The following is a 20,419-nucleotide window of genomic DNA, read 5'->3' on the forward strand; positions in this document are numbered from 1 at the left end:
ATCACCAAGTGAAATAGTAGAGAGGAATAAAAGAAGAAAGCCCAGGAAGGACTCTTGTGGGACACTCATGGTTAGAAGGGGTGATGTGGATAAAAATTCAGTGAAGGAGACTGAGGAAGAGTGGTCAGGTAGGAGGAAAACCAGAAGAGAGTAGTGTCCCCAAAAAATATAAAGAAGAGAATACCAGGGAGAAGAGGGTGATCAACAGTGTCAGAGGCTACAAAGAGGTCACAAAAGATGAGGGTTGAAAAAAGACTATTAGATTTGTCAGTTGAGAGATCGTTGGTAACTTTGGAGAGAGCAGTTTTAGTTGAATGATGAGGCCAAAAGCCAGATTGTAGAGAGTTAAAAAGAGAGTAAGAAAAGAGGAAGTGTAAGCAACTATTGTAGACAGCTTTCTTGGAAGAGTTTGGCCACAAAATGGCAAGAAAAAATGAGACGATCATTAGTGGTGATGAAAGGATCAAGTGAGGGTTTTTTTGAGGATAGAAGATACATGGACATGTTTATAGGCAGTAGGGAAGCAGCACATAAACAGGAAGAAATTGAAAATAAATGAATGGGGATGACAGAGGGGACAATCTGCCAGAGGAGACCGGATAGAATGAGATCACTTGTGCATGTAGAAGGGTTTGCTTTGACAAAGAGAAAGGCTACCTCTTCCATATGAGGCAGATGATGAAAGAGATAGTGGCAGAAAGAATCTGGGTAATATAAGATGAGAAGGAGGACAGAAGTGGGAGCTCTCAGTGAATGGCTTCATTTTTTTTTCAGTGAAATATGAGGCACGGTTCTCAGCTTGGGGGGAGGGGAATGTAGTACCATGAGAGACTTGAGGAGGGATAGAAAAGTTTAGAAGAGATGCTGCATTGAGTGGGATAGTGAAATAATTAAGGAGGCATAGAAGCATTGCCTAGCAGAACTGGGGGCCTAGGTGAGATTGTGTAACAATAATGGACCTAGAATAATTGTCTGATTTTTCTCCACCTTCATTCAATAGTACTTGTGTAGCAAAGACATCAGATGATAGGAGTGATCCAAGGCTGAGTCTTGGCAAGGCACAATGAGCAATATGAAAAGAAGTCAAGGGAGCCAGGAGAAGAGGAAAGTATAGAATTGAATTGGTTCACCAAGGGGTCAAGACGATGAAAGGAGAGTATGGCTAGCATAAGGGCATGGCCTGACAGCTAACTGAAGGAGTCAGGGAATTGGAGGTCATGGTGGGGACAAAGAGCAGGGTTTGGTATTGGAAGGCAAAAGGAAAGGTGGAAAGTGAGTATATTATGATCAAATAAGGAAATTTCAAAGTTCAGTGGAGGTGGTACATTTGTAGGTAATGACAGGATCAAGACTATAACCATCTTTTTTGTAAGGCTGAGCTGGGGTGGAATAATAGGTCAAGGGAAATAAGTAGGTTGAGGAACTTAAGGTGTTTGAGGGAGTACTGATATGTATGTTGAAGTCCCCTAATATGAGGACAGGAACTGAGAAGGAGGAATCCATTGAGGAAAGAAAGGGGGACTGTAAACAATAGCTACCAGTATTTTGATAGTGTGGTAGATATGGACTAAATGGACCTCAGAGAATGAGGAGAGGTTACTGAATGACGCTAGAAGAGGGAGACCTAGAAATAGTGAAAGGAAGCAAGAAATATTCCAAATTCTCTACTCAACTAGTTGTATGGAATAAAAGTACAACCAGTGTTGGAAAGGGCAGAGAGGGAGACTGTGTCATCAGAGGGAACCAAGTCTCAATGAGAGCCATAAGATTGAAAGAGTGAGAAAGAAAAAGGTATAAGATGAAAGCAAGTTTGTTACCTACGTAACAGGTATTACAGAGTACATAGGGGATCAAAGAATGCCACATTCACCCATGGCCATTTGTACATACCTTTATTGGGGTAGAAGTGCTTGATTAAACCCATATTCTTAATGGTTACCATGGAGTTAGCAGATCTTATATCCCTCAGCTCTATCTCTGTGAGAAAGGCCACTTTATATAGGGATTTGTGGATTTGTAGATATACCCAAGAAAAATTAGCTCTGAGCCTCTATCCATTAGCTCGTTCCAGTTTCTTTTTAGCTGTGTTTTATTTTCAGTAAGTATTAGTCACATGACCTTGACATAAATGGAGTTGGTTTTCCCTGAAAGCAGATGTACACATACAGGAATGACGTATGCAGTATTTTTACTCAGCAGTAAATAAAAGGCATATAATAACTAGACCACAGTGCATAATAAAATATTTAAATATCTGGTACATAGCTGCTACTCCTTGACCCAAATCCCCTCTATACACACACACACACACACACACACACAAATAATCAGGATCCAAGAGTTCTAGGATATACATTGTCTGAGCCCTTCTTTGAACAGGCAGATACTGCTGCTGTCATTTCCATAGAGTGTTCCACCAGAGATTTCCTTAAGGCAGGTCATCAATTGCAGCTGGAAAAACTATGGAGTTAGGGTCTTGGTTCATTCAAGTCGTGGGAGCTGGTTCAAAAGATCTGGTGTAAGCTAGAACTCAGGAGGTTTAATAGTGAGTCCAGTTGTTGGCAAACATCTATGATTACTGCTGGCCTCGGTTTATCCTGTTTTAGAGCTGGCTGAATGGAATGAACAGCCAATTCTACCCAAGAGAAGACCAGCATTGTCTTCTCATCCTTTTGCCTTTGAGCGCAGCACCCCATCCTCCTTGATATTGCTGATTCTTTTATTTCCCCTTCACTTCTTGTCACCACCATGAGGCTCCCCAAGCAAGGCGAAAAGGATTGAGGAAGGTGAGAGTGAAGGGGAGGTTATAGCAAATTGATGTATTGTTACTAAAAACAGATGTTTTCGAGAGAGCCCAGGACTCTGAATGGAACCTTGATACCATTTTCAGAAATTAATTTTTTTCATAGCATAAATGAGTTTTGAGAATTGCTTCTAACATTAACTAGTGGAAGACACATTACCTAGTTTTATTTGTGATGCCTGTGATAAATTTGCTTCTCTAACATAATTAATTTTTAAGTGAAAGTGAATGTAAATGATATTTTGTCATTTTACCTTTCCTCAGATTTCTCGTAAAATGTCACATCGCCACATGCTGATATATCGATTGCCTAACTTACAGACGTTAGATGGGATGACTATAAATTATGATGACAGAGCAAGAGCTGAATTTCACTTCGTAGAACCCCAATCAAGGAAAAATTCAGTAATGATTATTACTATGTTTATATTTTTAATTGAAAAAGCATAAATCATTATAAAATGAAAGTTTGGAAAATGCTCATCAAATAGATACTATGATACTAACATCCACCTTCTGTGCAAGTGTTTTTTGTAGTTTCTTTATTAGCATTTGTTTAGTTATTGACTGTCAGAGATACCTCGATTGTTTCTGATGACATGTGGTTTGATGTTAGTCAAGTCATTTACTTTTGTGTGCTACCTTCCCAGTGTGAAAGGTGATCATAAGAGGTAATAAATGACTCTTCTCTTCCCACTCTGTGGCAGGAGAAAGCAATATGACAATGTGTTTTCTTACTGCATGTGTCCCTCTAGTTGATAAAGAGGACATGTATTAGTCAGGAAAAGAGCCATAGAGCACATCCTTAGGAATCCTTTCCCCACCCAGCACCAGCAGACAGCTAGAATGTGGATAAGAAATGTGTGTGTTGGAGGAGAGGTGGTTAAAATTTCCTTCACATCAAGGAGGATGCATTTTCATCACCTCTCAAGATACAAAGAAGAGACTTACAGAAGTATGAGCTGTTAATGAATTCATGTCTTAATTCTACCTTTAAAAAAGATACCTAAGTATAACATTATTTTTTATAAAAACAAAATTATTCTACTTGGTTATACTTAGTATGGCCTACATACTAAGTATATGAATAGGGTCGCCATCCAAACAGCCTTGTTCTTCAGGGGCCACTGAAGGATGGAGACCCCAGGGAACAAGATAATTCCTGGAGCTAATGAGTTGGCAGTAACTTATTTGCAGAATTTTGCACAGCAGGCTAGAATTTAATCATTTACCCTTGTCATTTTAAGTTATTGTTTAAAAGAAGTTAAGTTCTAGGCACTTATTTTACCTGTAGTCTCTTCTTCATATTTCTAAATTACTTTAAACTGAAAATGATTAGGTCTTTATTGCCAAGGACATGGCCTTGATCTCACATATTTTATGTATAGACTGATACTGGTAAATTTTTAACAGGAATATAAGCTATGTTATGATACATGATAGACATCATGATATAGTTTATAGAGAACTGGTCTCATAGTCAGGAATAGCTGCATTCAAGTCCCACTTCTAATGCTTTCTAGCAGTGGGATCCCAGGCACTTAACCTCTCCTAGTCCAAGAGACACTTAATTCTACAAGTTGCAGAACAGTTGCCAGTATGCAATAGTAGAGGGAGTTTACCCACCAGGAGCGGTCAACATGAATGATTTCATCAGTCCAGACCTACCCTAAAAAGATGCATTATTTAACAAATTAATTTCAAATATCATATCCACAGATATATGTATATATGCATGTGCCTATATTCACAAATACCTTGAATCACCACCACAATCTACTTATACCAAATATCATGTTATTTATAAATTTTACTAATTCATATGTACTTACATATATAATAATTCAAGAGCTATTTCATTCTGAGATATATCTAAACTTTCTTAGTCATGTAGTCGTCTTTCTTGAGTAGCCACACACACACAAAAGACATAGTCCGTGGTCTCAATGCACTTAACACAATTTACAATCATGAAAAAACCTTACTTATTTACAAAACAGTATACAAATCAGTAGAGATTATATATTGCAAAATCAGTGCATAGGTACTGAGGAAAGGGCTGAACCGAGGGAGTCAATCAGTAAATATTTAAGTACATGCTAGGTGTTAGACTCTGTTATAAGCACTAGGGATACAAACACAAAAAAAGAAAAACAATCCCTGCCTTCAAGGAGCTTGTAGCCTAACGGGGGAAGACAATACACAAGAAAAAACTGAAAATTGTGCCTGGCACCAGCACAATGGAAGAATTAGGGAAGTCCCAAGGTAGTGCAGCCAGGTGAGAAATGAGATGTTCTGAGCTGAGGTGCCTCCTGAAATGGAGGTTTTGGAACATTCTCTGTTGATGGAATAGCTTATATGAAGGGGGCAGGAGAAGAGAACAAACAGGTCACAACAGAGACATCAAGCAAACTTGCTTGGCTCAAGAAAGGACTCTGTTTAAGAATGGTAAAAATAAATAAATGGGTGAATGAATAAATAAATAAATAAGTTTGTGGGGAAAGGAGCAGTGAGGGTGTCCTGGGATAAGATAGACTTGTTGGGAAAATTCATTTTCTCCTCTTTTTTTAAATAATCCCACTTTGTTATCTATGCAGTGATGAATCATTCAGAGAAAGTTCTACTAAGAATATCACTTCACCTTATGGATTCTAATCCACTTTATCATGACTCCATAGCATGAAACTTCTGTAAGTGATTACTTTCATGGGGAAACTGCTGTGGTTTTCCAAGATCTGTTATGACCTATTAAGAGATTTAGAAATGACAAACAATAAGAATAAGAAATCCCTGATCACACCTGTTGCACTGCTGAGAAGTACAGCTAAGCTGGGGCAGGAAGGCCTCTTGGTCCACCTAGGAGTGCTTGGCCCTGGATTTGGAGTCAAAAGGCCTTCATTCAAACCACAGCTCTACCACTTACTACCTATGTGATGTTAGGCAAGCCATTTAACTTCTTTATGCTTCAGATGCCTTATTTGTACACTAGAGATAAAGAGATAATATCTAGACTCCTAAGTTCTCATGGTATTTTATTGTAAACCTTAGGATATACATATGTATAATACATGTATATATATATGTATTTATACATATACATACATACATATATACATACATACATGCATATATTATATATATATATATTTATGCAGCACCATAGTTAACTTGACACATCAGGAGAGCTACAAAAGTAGAAATAAACCTTTGGAGTAAGCTCTGAAAGTCCAAAGTCAAAGTTAGAATCAGAAATATTACGAGGACAATTAAAAAGCAGAGTCAAAGAAAACTAGAGCAGGTTCATTGTCCAAAGCCAAAGTCACCAGTTAGGCTACAGAGAATAGAACCAGGCAGTCATGGTAACTTGTCAATTATATAAAAATTCTCCAGAAAATTGTCCAAGTGGATGATTTTTTTTTGCCATCACAAATATGGTTAAAACTCAAAATTTCCTTTTACTTTGTCCCTTCTATTTAGTTGTTTTGTTTTGCATCTGCGGCACATTTGTTGATCATTTTTACAATTATATCCAACTCTTCATCAGCTTAATGAAGTGAGGGTGGCAAGATAAAGTTTTATCTTTAATAGAAACCTGTGTTCTACTAAAGTTTAATAAAAGTAAGCATTTATTAAGTATCTACTATGTTCCAAACACTGCGCTAAAAAGACAAATATGAAATAATCAGTCCTTGCCCTCAAGGAGCTTACATTCTAATGGGAGAAATAAACAAGTATGTGTAAAATATCTACCAGATCAATTGAAGGGCATGAGCATCTCAGGGATGGAGGGAGGCTCAGGAAAGGCTTCATGCCTGGTGCAGAGTTTGGAAGAAGACAAGGGACTCCAAGTAGTAAAGATGAGGTGGTAGTACATTCCAGGTGGGGGACAAAGGCACGAAGAGGAGGGATCGTGTGTGAGGAACAGCAAAAATGCCAATTTGACCGTACCAAAGAGTTCAGAAAGTGAAGTAATGTATCACACAGTTGGAAAAACAGGTTGAGGCCTTAAAAGCATAACAAAGAAAACTGATCCTGCAGGGTCATAGGGAGCCACTGGAGTTGATTGAGTTTGGAAAGTGATATGGTCAGATGTACCAATTGACTTTTGCAGCTGTTGGAGAGGGGAAGGGACTGGAGAGGTAAGACAAGACAGGGAGAACCAACTAGGGAGGTGGCTATGTGAGTCAAGAGAAGGGAATGCATATGAGAGATACTGTGAAGGTAAAAATGAGATTTGGCCACTAGACATGCGGGGTGAGGGAGAATGAAGAGTCAAGCAAAATACTATGGTTATGAACCTGGGTGACTAGAAGGATGGTATTATGTCCCAAGGTAATAGAAAACTTTGGAAAAGAAGATGGGTTTTTGAGGGGGAGGGGGACAGATTATGAGTTAAGTTTTAGATATGTTAGATTTGAAGTACCTGTAGGACATCTAGTTTTAAATAGCTTATAAATAATTGGTAATACACAACTAGAATTCAGAAGAAAGACCAAGGCTGGATATGTAGATTTGGGAATCTTCTGTAGAGATAATTAAACCCATAGAACTAGAAGTCAACAAAGTAGATACAGAAAGCCCAGAACAAAATCTTAGGGTACACCCAGGGAAGAGGCATATGTAGATAATAAAAGAAGGTATCACTTAAGCGGTTTTCAAGAAAACAAGAAATTCTAAGAGACAGATGTGAGGTGGGACTTCATTCCACTTTTGGGGGACAGCCAATACAAAGGCCAGGAGATGAGATGTAGTGTGCCATACGTGAGAGACAGCAAGATTGCCAGTTTGACTGGATTATAGAGTGAGGAAGGGAGATTATAAATCAGAAAAGTAGTTTGGAGCTAATTTGTAAAGGGCTTTAAAACATAAGCAGAGAAGATAAAAATTGTTTTTATCTTGTTCCTTATAATAGAATCATTCATGTGGACAAACAGAAAAATGTTTTAAGTTTGTCATTTGCAAACTAGTATAGTTTTTAAGGCTGTATGAGAAAGGAAGAAATTAAAACATTTTAACATAAATACATTTTTATGTTTTTAAATTTCAGTAGAAAATTTCACAGCCTACATATTATTTCAGTTTTCTATCTTACCATGGAAATGGAAGACAAACTCTCATCCAGAGGTGGCTGGGAGAATGGGGATGGTCAGTCTCAGAAAATGTGTATTGTTTAGGAGTGGTTAGAAAGTAGAATCTGTAATAGAGTTGGTTGAGACATGAAAGAAATTGGAAATTTTCACCTAAGCTTAGCCCATCCCAATACAAAAGGCCAATCTCTCTAAAGGTTTGGGGTCAGAAATAGCTGTTATATAGGTTTGTAGGGAGGACTAAATCTGTTAACCAGAGCTTGGAAGATGAGGCATTTTTAATTGTTTCATTTTATTATGTAGTTTGTTCCTGTTGCCAGCTCTCCAGTGGACTGTGGACAATATGGTCAAATGAAAACTCCTCCCATAAAGATAACAAATGTAATTCTGCATGAAGGAATTAACCATTACCTCGGATCTGACTTCACATTTACTCCTGTAAATGAAGGTATTTTATCCAGTGAGTGTAATAAGGGTAAGTGTAATAAAACACTTCATTGTTTAAAATCTCACTTCCATTTCTTAAAGGTACTTAGTACTTTCCACTATGAACATTTTATATTTGATCAAGTATTGCATGAGCAGTCTGAATTGGAAGATTCTGAAATTTGTTGTATTTGTGCAAGATACCATGAAAGATGGAAACAAGAAATTACCTTGTTCAAGAACCATCTTAGAAACAGGGAGATATATGCTTCTGAGAGGGTTCAGCATTATTATGGGGGAAATCCAGTTCAGAATCCAAGTTGAAAAAGGATTCCCTGTAGATAAAGAGGTCCTCAGAAGTTCCAGTTTATTGATGACTTACTGATTGGTGTACGATCAAGCCTTGGAGTATTGCAAAACATCCTGGATGACATTCACAGCCACTCGAAAGAGTTTGACCTCACCACACAAGAAAAACCAAGTGGATCAAGAATGCCTATTATCCAAACTATGATATGCACATGAATGAAAATGCGCCTTGGACAGACACTGCATGTGGATAAGTTGGTCCTAGAATTAAACAGGGGGGAAAGAATAGGCTGGGTTGTCGCTGGAAACTGTTTATAGCTCCCTTAGTGACCCTTAAAATTCACCCAGACACAAAGGTCCATCTTTTTAATACTAATAGTCTAGTGATGGTATTGTATGGATGTGAGTCATGGAAAACTCTTGTCTCCAAAGAATTGAAAATAAGAATCACTCAGAAGGCAATGGAAAGACTCAAGGTAGGTGTGAGCAGGCTACAGAACCTAATAAATAAGAATTTATAATGAAGAACTAGAAAAAGTTTCTCCTCAAAGAAGCACATGATTGGGAAGAGAATGTTGGCTGACCATGTGAAAGATGACAAGTGGACAGCCCATACACCCCACTGGTGTTTTCATGATGTCAGGAGAAGGAAAGGAGGGGCCCCAGGACACTGAGTCAATCCTCTATGGCGAACTTTTGGAGGGGAATGGACTAAAGTTACACGGGATAGAGAGGTATGGACAAGTTCTGATCTGCATCACTGAGGAGAATATTCATATCTCTGAGGTGACAGACCCACATTCAAATCCTGACTCTGGTTCTTCCTACCAGTGTGACCTTGGGCAAGCTCCTTCCTTCATCTGGTGGGTCTCAATTTCCTCATCTATAAAACAAGAGAATTAAACTCAATAACTTCTGAGGTCCCTTTCAGCTTTACCTCTCTAATCCTGTCATTCTGTGATCCATTTGAATACTTGTGCTTGGAGTTCTAATCAAACATTCGAAGATGAGAGCAGCACATTTGCTCACAATTTGAGTATTATGGTATATCTACAGTTATTTCATGATTCATAACTTTGCATTATTCAATTTTGGATGGTGGCTAGTGCTTTCCATGGTATAAGTTGAAGACTCCTTCACTGGGAAGAAAAGATAAAAAAGGGTGAGAATTGAATGTTTCCTATTAGGGGCCAAAAACTTGTGACTTATTGTGAAAGGCGAAGTTAGTGATACAGAGATGTTCTGGCTAGTGGGTCAGAGGCAGTAGTTAGTATCCAGACCAAATCCATCAAAGTTAAATTTAATTCAGATAAATGTAAAGGCTTACATCTGGGTTAACAGAACTCAACTTCACAAGCACAAGATGGAATCTTCATGGCTAGATAGAAGTTTGTGTGGAAAAAAAAAATCTGAGTTTGAATGGACTGCAAGCTCAGTATGAATCAATAGCATGTGGCATGATGAGCAAAAAATGTTAGTATAATCTGAGGATACATTGAAAGAAGCATAGTATCCAGGTGCTAATCCTACCGAAACCTACTGTATTCAGACAACATCTGAAATATTGTGTTCAGTTCTGGCCACTCCTTGTGAAGGCTGTGGATAAGCTGAAGAGCATCTAGAAGAAAGCCACCATTACAGGAGATGCCAGGTGAGGATCACCTAAAGGAAATGGAGGTGTTCTGATGGAAAAAGAAAAGCTGTCTGGCAGGCCATGAAGTACTTGAAGTGCAAGTATTTGAAGTACTGTCCCATGTTAAAAGATTTAGATTTGTTCTCATTGGCTCCAGAGGACAGAATTAAGAGAAATGGGCAGGCAGATTTCAAGTCAATGAAAGGAAAAACTCCTTAAAATGGAATGGGCTGCCTGAAGAGGTTTTCCTTCGCTGGAGATCTTCATGCAAAGGCTGGATGGACCTTTGCTTTGTGAATTGTAAAGGAGACTCTTGATCAGGTACACGTTGGACTAGGTACCCTCTGAAGACTCTTCCAACTCTAAGATTCTGTTACTGTCTTACTTTATTCTGAGCTCAGGAACACACCAGAACTAAACAGTGTCTGAGGAGTGAACAAAGATACCCAGTCTAGGTGTCAGGCTGCAGAGTTAAATATCAAATAGGCATAAAGGGTGTGAATTCCTCATTAGATATCAGACAATTTTCACACAAATGTTCCACAATGGCTCACATGAATCCATCAAGAAACACTTCCCAAGGACCTGCTATGTGCTAACTATTAGGCTAAGTACTGGAGATACAAAGGTAAAAATAAAATAGTCCCTGCCTTAAGGATCTTACACTCTATCTTGAGAGACAACATGACCTTGGGCAAGTCACTTAACTCCATGGGCCTCAGTTTCTTCAACCAGAGAATTAAGGGATTGGACTAGATGTTGTTTCTAGTTATAAATGCCTGTTACAGCTCTAAATCTATGATACTATATATAAGTATAGCAGTGACTCTGGACTCTTCCCAAGCAAGGCTGGCTACAACTCCCCCTCTGAGGTGCTCAGATCCCCCCAGGTAGTCATAGGGTATCTTTATGTATTGCTTTTGGCTCAAGCCCTCATTCTAATCTGTTGTCTCACTGATAACTACTAGTGGTTAGTGCCCCAAGGCTCTCAAGCCAATTATTATCAATTAGCTTTTACAAAGAGATATGACAAGAATAGAAGTACAAATATTTTCTGTCTCTCCCTGCCAATCCCTAGGGATACACTTTCCCCCATACCACCTTAGTCACTGGGGAAAATTGAGTCCCAACAGCGTAGTTTCAACGTAGCATTTACCCCCCATCCAAATTCAGCATGGCCAATGGGTAGATGATACTGCTGGGCAAGTAAGTCACTTGGGATTTCACTCCTCACCATCGAGCTTCCAGCACATCCCAGCATGGACTCCAGCTCCTGGACTTTCTTGACATTTTTCTGAAGCTCACAGTGTCATAGCCAGCCCTGATCCCTTTCACCTAAAACAGAAAAGGATAAACAAAAAGGTGCAAAAAAAGAGTAAGAAAAAAAAATAAAACTCAGAAGCCTATATTCCCAGGCCACACGTCAGCCTGAGGGGGAGGATCTGAAACCTTTCCTGTTACACATTGTCTAACTGTAACACAGCCAGACGAGAAAAAAACCAGCTAAGGGTAAGGCCCTGGGTGACTGTTGCTTTTTGAATTTACCCTGGCCCTGGCTCCAGAAGTGAGAAGATAAGGATTGATTACAGACGTGGTTGGTGTAGTGGTACCCTGGACGGAAATAGGTAAAAAGGCTCAAAATGCACCACATGGTTAGTGAACCATGACCACTTACAGAATATCCAAGCATGCTCCAAATTCTGTGTAAGGATTGCATGAGTCAAATACCGTGTGAATGCTCATAAGCACTGGCATCATCATTTTATGCAAAAATGAAAACAGTAATTTTGGGGGGGTGGCTGAGCAGTTGGAGTAATCAAGAAAAGCTCCCCGAGGAAGTACAGGAAAACTAGTTGGGCTGTAAGGTGGCGGGAGGGAAGGGGATAGGGGACAGTAACATGTATACTAAATTGAGGCTAGGTTGTGAAGGGCTTTAAATGCCAAACATTTGATCCTAGAGGTAATCAATCACCAAAGTTTATTGAGTAGGAGAGTGACATGCACTTTAAAAATATCACTTTGGAAGCTGTATGGATTAGATGAGGTAGAGATTTGAGGCAGGGAGACCAATTAGTAAGCTGTTACCATAATCTAGGCAACAGATGAGGAGAACTTGAACTAAGATGAATGCGTAAATGAGCAAATGAATGAATGAACGAATGAAAAGGCTTTTACTGTGCAGTTCCTACGTGCCAAGCACTTTGCTAAGCACTTGAGATACAAACAGAATAGGGAGATAGTCCCTGCTCTCAAGGAGCTCACATTTTAATTGTGGGGAGACAGCACATAATAGGAGGGGCTCAGCTGCAAGGGGGATGAAAAGTCCCAAGGAGCCTTAGGATGTAGCAGAAAAGGTAGTTAGCAATGTCTGGGGGTTTGCAGGTTGTAGCCCTAGAATAGGTGATAAGGCCCAGTAGTCCATAGGGCATAGTTACAGGGTAGATGGTAAGGCTCAATGGTCCTCCATATTACTGAAAGGATTGTAGTTGGTGACTATCTTTATCATTCATATGGCAGGATATACATTTCCCATAGCTAAGAAGTCGGAGGAGCTCAGCCTATAACTATTGGGAAGTTGGGAGGGTGCCCAAGACACAGACAAGAAAAAGGGCTCTATGACCCCCCCAAGGGGGTGGTAAATGGGATTTAGCATCCAATCAGAGCAGGGAGGGAGAAGAGAGAGTTGGCAGGAAAGTTAAAAGGAAGGGCTCATTGAGGAACCTATGCCTCTGTAGTGACTATTGGGATCGACTGGGCTGAAGAAGGGGAAGGGAAATGCTCCCCATGGCATCTCTACTGGGCCTTCTGGCAGCCCAATGGGATCTGGGCATTGGGCAGGCTTGGGCAGAGAAGGGCCCTGAGAGGGATCTGGGGTAGGAAAGAGAAAGGGCTTCCCATGGTGCTCCCTTGGCCCCTCCAGCAGCCCAGTGGGATTGGCACCACAGGGTGGTGGCCAGATAAGTGGAGGAAAAGGGGTGGATTTGAAAGGTGCCTTGGAGGAATAATTAATAAGATTTGGCAATTGGTTAGATATGTGAGAGGAGGGAGAATGAGAAGATAAAGACGGATTAGAGGCATGGATGGTGTAGTGGCACCCTTGACAGAAACAGGAAAGTTCAGAAGAGGGGCTGATTTTAAGTGAAAGATAATTAGCTTTATTTTAAATCTGAGGTGCCCATAGGTAATCCAGTTCAAAATATCTAATAAGCAGTTGATGCAGCCCTGGAGTTGAAGAGAGAGAGTAGCACTATCATATAAATCTATGAGTTATCTGCATAAAGATAACTAATCCCATGGGAAGTAATGAGGTCATGAAGAGAGGAAATGTTGAGAGAGATGAGAGGGCACAGGACAGAGTTTTCAGACATAAGTTAGGGATCAGGGTATGGAGGATGATCTAGCAAAGGAAACCAAGGAGGGGCTGATGGGAGTAAGCTTTTTCTAGGTGTTTGGCTGTGCAAGAAAGTAGAGAATAGGACAAGAACTTGAAAGGATGGTAGGGTCAGTTGAAGGTTTGTTTGGGTTTTTTTTGTTTGTTTTTTTTTTAAGGATGGAAAGGCCTAGGCCTGTTTATAGACATCAGGGAAAGAGCCAATAGATACAGAGAGTTTGAAGATTGGAGGAGGGAGGATGATTGTGGTGCCATCTGCTGGAGGACATGGGAAGGAATGAGATCAGGGATATATATAGAGGGGAAAGTAACCCCATGTTTCAGCTCCCCTAAAATTAGTTGCAGCTAGACAGCTTTTTTGTTTTGTTTTTACCAGTAGCATTGTTCTCTAAGGCAGCAAAACATGAGTAAAATCAGTTTACAAAAATAACCGGTCCCTGAGGGTGGTCATACGAGGTAGAAAATAATTTTGTCAGCATTAATAGTATCTTTTTAAAATTTTGAACTTGGCAGTCATCAAAAAACCCAATCATTTACATGTACTAAGAAGAACAGAAAAAAAGAGAATTGCATATGAAACTGTAAATCCCAATTATGTACAGCTTTAGGGTTTTTTAAAAGTATATAATAAATTTAACACAATACTGACCTACTTGTCATATTTCTTTCTAAATTTCCCCCTGCTTTCTTCTATATATTTTGTAAATGTTTCATTAATGTTCTTTTCTTCTTTAGCAGAACATCACTATTACTACTCTCTTCCACAACTCTCCATACCTTTAAACAAACAAAAAATAAATATCTTCCCTTATAAACAACTTAGTCATGAAAAAACAGATTCCCCCATTGACTGTGTAAGGTAACATCTGTCTCATTCCCAACCTATATAATACATTATCTTTCTTATCAAGAGGTGGGATGACTTGTGGAATTGTGGTTATTCATTGCATTAATTAGACTTCTTAAGTCTTTACAATATTATAGTCATGTTTAAATTATTCTCTTAGTTCTGCTTTATTTATTCTGCATCAGTTCATATAAGTCATCCCAGGTTTATCTGACTCTCTCCTTTTTTATCATTTCTTATAAAGCAATGATATTCCAAGTGGTAATAGCATATTAAAATATGCATTGAGAATATGTAATTTAGAGTTAATTTATAAAAGAATGTTAACCAAATATTATATAGTGCTTCCTATGTAAAAACAATAAAGTTATTTTTATTACTTCAGCAATATAAATTCTGTATTTCAGACAAAAAAACGAAGAATGCAGGAAATATGACAAATAATCTTCATAGCATCCATGCAGAAATAACTTTTCAGCAGCTCAGAGGAATAAACATTTCTCCAGCTTTTACATCACAACAAAACGTCGCTACTCGTTCCATACAGATGTACCAAAGCAACCGAGATGATGGAAGGTAAAGATGTAAATTAAAGAGTTTGAATTAGATGATCTCTCAGGTCCCCTTCTAGCTATAAATTCTATGAATCCATTCCCCAAAGTAATATAATTTCTCCTAATTCTTTTGTCATTACCCTTCTCTGGCAGCACCCTCCCCAACTTTCCATTTGGATTTTTCTTCACCTAAAAGTAAAGAGCTACAAAATAATAGAATTCCTCAGATTACATAATTTTTGAAATAAAATTTAAGTAACACTTCACAGAATACTTAATTCATATAACTCACAAAGAATTTGAAATTTATCAAGGTAGAGTGCAATAGAGTTCTTAGTTGAGGGGACATTGGAAAAAATGCCTTGTATACAATTTTTCCAACTTTCTCTTAAAAATCAGTTAATTATTTTAGTATATTCATTGAGTATAAAAAAATGAGTCACTCTCTTACATTTACAAAAGAGTAAATTCAAGTCTGAGATTATGTGGGGCAAATGTCTGGCAAATCTTTGCAAATCTATACCAGCCCTAGTTGGTAACACCTTTATTCCACTCAGTCCTATAAACCTGACTTTGTGTTACACAATCTATATAATTGGTACAAAGATATAAAAGTAGGAGATCACTTATATAATGAGATGATAGACAAATAGAGAAGTGGATGGATAATTGTAGTTTTAAAAATATGGACAGGTGGCCTTGTATGTGTCATAGCATATGTCAGAAGTGCTTGTGCTGAAACAGAACCCTGACCAAACATGGAAAGAAAGTAATCTTTCCATGTTTGGATATGCTTATTTGTAAACAAGAAAACAACATAAACAGAACAGAAGTAGCAGCAACAACAACCACCTAACCTTCTCAAATTCAAATTAGTTTGCAGTGGAACTAAAAATGGAAGCTACAATTATTTCTCCACACTTAGGTTTTATGATTTTTATGCCTCTTTGAAACTATTTTACATGCTTCATCAAATGGACCATGCCATATGAATTAATTACAATTATTATTCTGCAAGTTAAGTTGTTCTTAAATAAGTCAAGTCAAAAGTAGCATGACTAAGAAGTATTTTATTTCTTACAGGATGCTTGGCAACAACTTTTCCAGACAAAATCGAATGTAATTTGCCTAAGAAAAATGAACATGAACCAAGAAATCTATTTCTGTTCAGTAATAGTGTAAATAAAAGCTAGCAGATAGTGGTGGGTGATGGAAAATGTGAATAAGCTAATCGTGGTATTGGTGTTCATGGATAAACTCAGCATGAGTGTATGGACGGATAGCTTCATCTTCTCTAACTCCATATAACGATAATCTAAATCTCACCCTAAGTGGATTTTATTTGCTGACATCCCATACTTTCAATACAGTTATCAAGAATTGTTGTCTGTATATTTGAACCTTTAAAGAAAAATCATGAGTTGTTTTACATCTCACATCATTTTAAAAAGATACACATGAAAAGAAATCACAAAGCAGAGTCAAGCCTTTAGCTCTATGCTGCTTAAGGCATAGAAACAATATTCTGGCCAGACACATCTTACTGAAAGATAACTATAGGAAATAACTGTCTTTGTAGTGTATGTATACTCATATATGTGTGTGTATGTATATGTATATATACATATGTGTGTGTGTATATGTATGTGTGTGTGTGCATGTGTATGTGTGTCTTTATACAGAGATACACTCATTTAGGGCTTCATAAAGTTCAAGAGAACATTCCTTATTGAACACAGCAACCACTTAAAGCAAGGTGATCTCACAGTTATTTTCAGATGCAGAACTGTGTACATCAATAAGAACCTATTTTTTTTTTTTGCTAATAAATCAGTCATTGGTTTATGCTCTTAAGAATGAAGGGAAAGAGCTTGATGGTGGTCTCACATGGTCAATTGGCACACAATAAATAATTTTAAGTTCCGAAAGAACGTGTTGAATCTGGGTGTTCATCTTTAAAAATTTTTATTTTTAATGATTAAATTCCACTTGCAATGGTTTTTAAATTATGTTACATAGCATAGAATTAGTACAGTAAATTAAAGCTATCAGCTACAGTTTTTGAACCTCTGATAGATTTTTAATATAATTCTTAAAATGGGTTACAGTATTTCTATTTTATATTTTGAAATACAGAAGCTTAATGAGATGGTTCAGCACTGGGTGTGATTTTCACAATATTCTCTGTTTACACAGACTAAACTGTTTTTTACTAAATATTTGCCATTTATAATATTATTATTTTTGAAATAAATGGCATTGAAGCTATCCTAGAAGTTATAAAATTCAAATTATATGTGAGTAATGTAATTTCTTTCTAAGCACTGCATATTAGTAATATAATTCATCTAACTCTCAAATATCAAGACTAATGAGATCAGTTATTAATGTTTAATGTGTGTTTATTCTGTGTGTTTTTAAATCTCAATGCTATTTACATGAGAGCAAGACTTTATTTAAAAAAAAAAAAATCTATGAAATTCCAGTGATATCCAGAAGATGTCGATGTAGCTCTTTGGAGTGTCCAAATCCAAAGCCAGCTCCTGTACTTAATGCTGACTTTAGAATTGAAACAACAGAAATTTACACTCTTGTTGCTAGATGGTCACATTCTCTTTTTATGCATGTGGATAGTAAATAATTTGAATTACTATTCTCCATTGAATTAAAGTCTCATTTTAGGCCTTGTTGAATATTTAATTATATGTTTATAGCTACTGTGGAAAAGAATGATATTTTTAAATACATAACAATTTTGTTGTAGCATATTGATAAGGATCACTTGGATTTGAATGTTGAATATCTGAGTTCAGATCCCAACCCTGCCATGTTCTAGGTCTTAGGCCTTGGGAAAATCACTTCATCTCTCTTGGCCTCAATCGCCATATCCATGAGATAAGGTGAGGTCACTAGATGAACTCTAAATTGTTTGAACAAAGGGTCTGGTAGCTTCCTTTTTCTATATTGTCAGATACTAAATAAGATAGTTTTGTGTTAAGTTTAAAATAGTGCCGTAGATGAACTAGTGAATTATTCATTCAAAGGATTTATAACTTTAGGAATTTTAAAGTGTGTATGCTTTTAAGCTTTGTGCAGTTTTCAACATCGACATAATTTGTGGCTTTTAAAATGTAAAATTAGCAAAAAGACTTAGAAAGTGCAAGAATGAGACAGAATTTTTTGATATAGTTACATCCAAGGGACTAGAGAAGGTTTGAGATTACAAGAATGCCAAATGCATTACAGGCTAATTGGGAGCAGAGTATTTCCAGGCCCCTAAAAGAATGGAGTGGAATGTGAAATATGAGATATGAAATCAGATTAATCAGGTTCATGATGATTTTTGTAGGAAGGAACATTGGAGAAAATGCCTTTTTAAATCTTCTGTTTCCTACCTACAAAGATCTACTTCACGTGGTTGTAATTAGGAAAATACTTTGTAAACCCTAAAGTACCATATAGTAAATGTATTACTATTGTTATGTTAAAATAATTATCTAGTAAGGAAGATAGGTTTTTGCTAAAATCTTTATGTCTCTCAAGTGTTATGGCTACAGATACAAAATGACAGCTTAAGTTTAGATGGAGAAATTATTTTCAGTTAGAAGGCTTAGGTATGTGGGTGTGCCCAAGTATATGTGCATGTATGTTTATTAGGTATGTGGGTGTGCCCAAGTATATGTGCATATATGTTTGTGTATTTATATGTATATATATATATACACACACACACACACACACACATACACACACATAAAATTAGCTTTGGAAGAATGCTTGTTCACTTTGTTTTTTTTTTTTTTACAAAGATGGAAGATGCTGTGAGTGGAACACAACTGACAATGTTAGACTTTTTTGATATATTAGCTAGTTTTGCTGAACTCTTATTTTTCTGCTTTTTCTATTCTTTGTTATAAGGTAGCTTTCTGTGAGAGAGGAGTCCCTTGATAAATATAGGCAATATAAAAATGAAATCTATCAATAAAATTTTTTTTTAAAATAAGGAAGTGGAAGATCTGACACCCTTGAGAAAATCATTGATTAAGATCTCAACAGAAATGAGAAACAAGACTGAGTTTTAGGTCTAAAAATAATAGGGTGAGCCTGACTCTTGAGATTTCGGGCCCTGAAGGCTATCAGAATAGAGAATTAAAAGCCAGTTAGCTCTAGATGTTAAATAAACAAAGGGAAAAGAACTGTTTGTATGGGACACAGTGGATCTTCAAAGGCTGTGCCAATTTGTTTTAATCAAAAAGGTATTTCACTTGCTTATTTACTCTTATTTATTGATTTGCAATTTCTTGGCATATTTTTCTAATAAAGATTTATTTTGTTCAAAACAAAAAAAACGCTTACATGATAATGGCACTGTCATTTTCATTGTCATTTTAATTTCATTTCATTCATTTCACTTCATTCATAAAATACCACACATTTTACCAAGCATTTTTTTTTTAAATAGATCTAATCCTTAGTTGTATTACAGGCTCTCTTGGATTCTATGAAATGCTATTTTCATGAAGCAAAGTGAATTATTCATCATGTCAGTAAGTATAAGAGTAAGCACACATTACAAGGCCTCTTGGGGGTCCCAGTGAGTCTAACATACACTAGGATGGAAACTGACAGCTTTTTCTTATACCTTTGCTATAAAACACATAACTTCTGAAAGTACTTTACTGCTTTTCTTGTTGACTATATTGCCCCTTTCTTCTAATAATGAGTGTATTTGTAGAGAAAAATATGCACTGGGAGCGCAGTTTTTAACTAGTGGTAGTCTTTAAGGCAATACAGCAGTATAGAATAGATAATCACAAATATTATACTACTTCAAGTTCCTCTTTTAGAAAAAAATACAATGAATTTAAAGTAGTATGCAATTGGTAATAATTTTCATTTATTCCCATTTTGCCAAATCAGATTTTGCAAAATCATACAAAAGACATTTTTAAGAATTGGCTTCTACATTTTTGGAGCTTAGAAATTTCTACTTGGCAAAAATGAGCTTTTTTTTCAAATTATGAGTAAATTTTTTCTTAAGGTTATACCTACGTATATCAAATAGTTATGAAATTCTTTTGTTCCCAAAACCACCAAAAAAAAAAATACCAGCTCTAAAAGCATTCATAAATCTTTTCACAAGGATTTACTGGTCATCCAAAACAGCCATATATATATATATATATAATATATATATATGTGCATATATACTTATATATTATAATTATATCTTTTCCATGTGTCCTTTTTAGGTTGAAAATATGCCCAAAATGATGTAATTAGTTTATCTCCAGTCAAGTTTTGAGGGAGAAATTCCCTTTCTACTATGATCTGAAGTAAATTCTCTTTACTACTACAGTTCATACTGG

General features: G+C 37.0%; 1 protein-coding gene across 1 annotated transcript in view; it reads left to right on the forward strand.

Moving 5' to 3' along the window:
• The window catches only part of LRRC9 (leucine rich repeat containing 9), a 128,341-nt gene extending 112,168 nt beyond the window's left edge, over nucleotides 1–16,173 (forward strand). Inside the window, exons 29-32 of the mRNA XM_027842920.1 lie at nucleotides 3,068–3,208; nucleotides 8,194–8,365; nucleotides 14,904–15,072; nucleotides 16,134–16,173. Of these exons, the coding sequence (XP_027698721.1) occupies nucleotides 3,068–3,208; nucleotides 8,194–8,365; nucleotides 14,904–15,072; nucleotides 16,134–16,173 (522 nt within the window). The remainder of the gene's footprint in view (nucleotides 1–3,067; nucleotides 3,209–8,193; nucleotides 8,366–14,903; nucleotides 15,073–16,133) is intronic.
• The last annotated feature ends 4,246 nt before the right edge of the window (nucleotides 16,174–20,419 follow it).

Source organism: Vombatus ursinus, unplaced genomic scaffold (genome assembly GCF_900497805.2).
Source record: "Vombatus ursinus unplaced genomic scaffold, bare-nosed wombat genome assembly UNPS02014893.1, whole genome shotgun sequence".
NCBI classification, from domain to species: Eukaryota; Metazoa; Chordata; class Mammalia; order Diprotodontia; family Vombatidae; genus Vombatus; species Vombatus ursinus.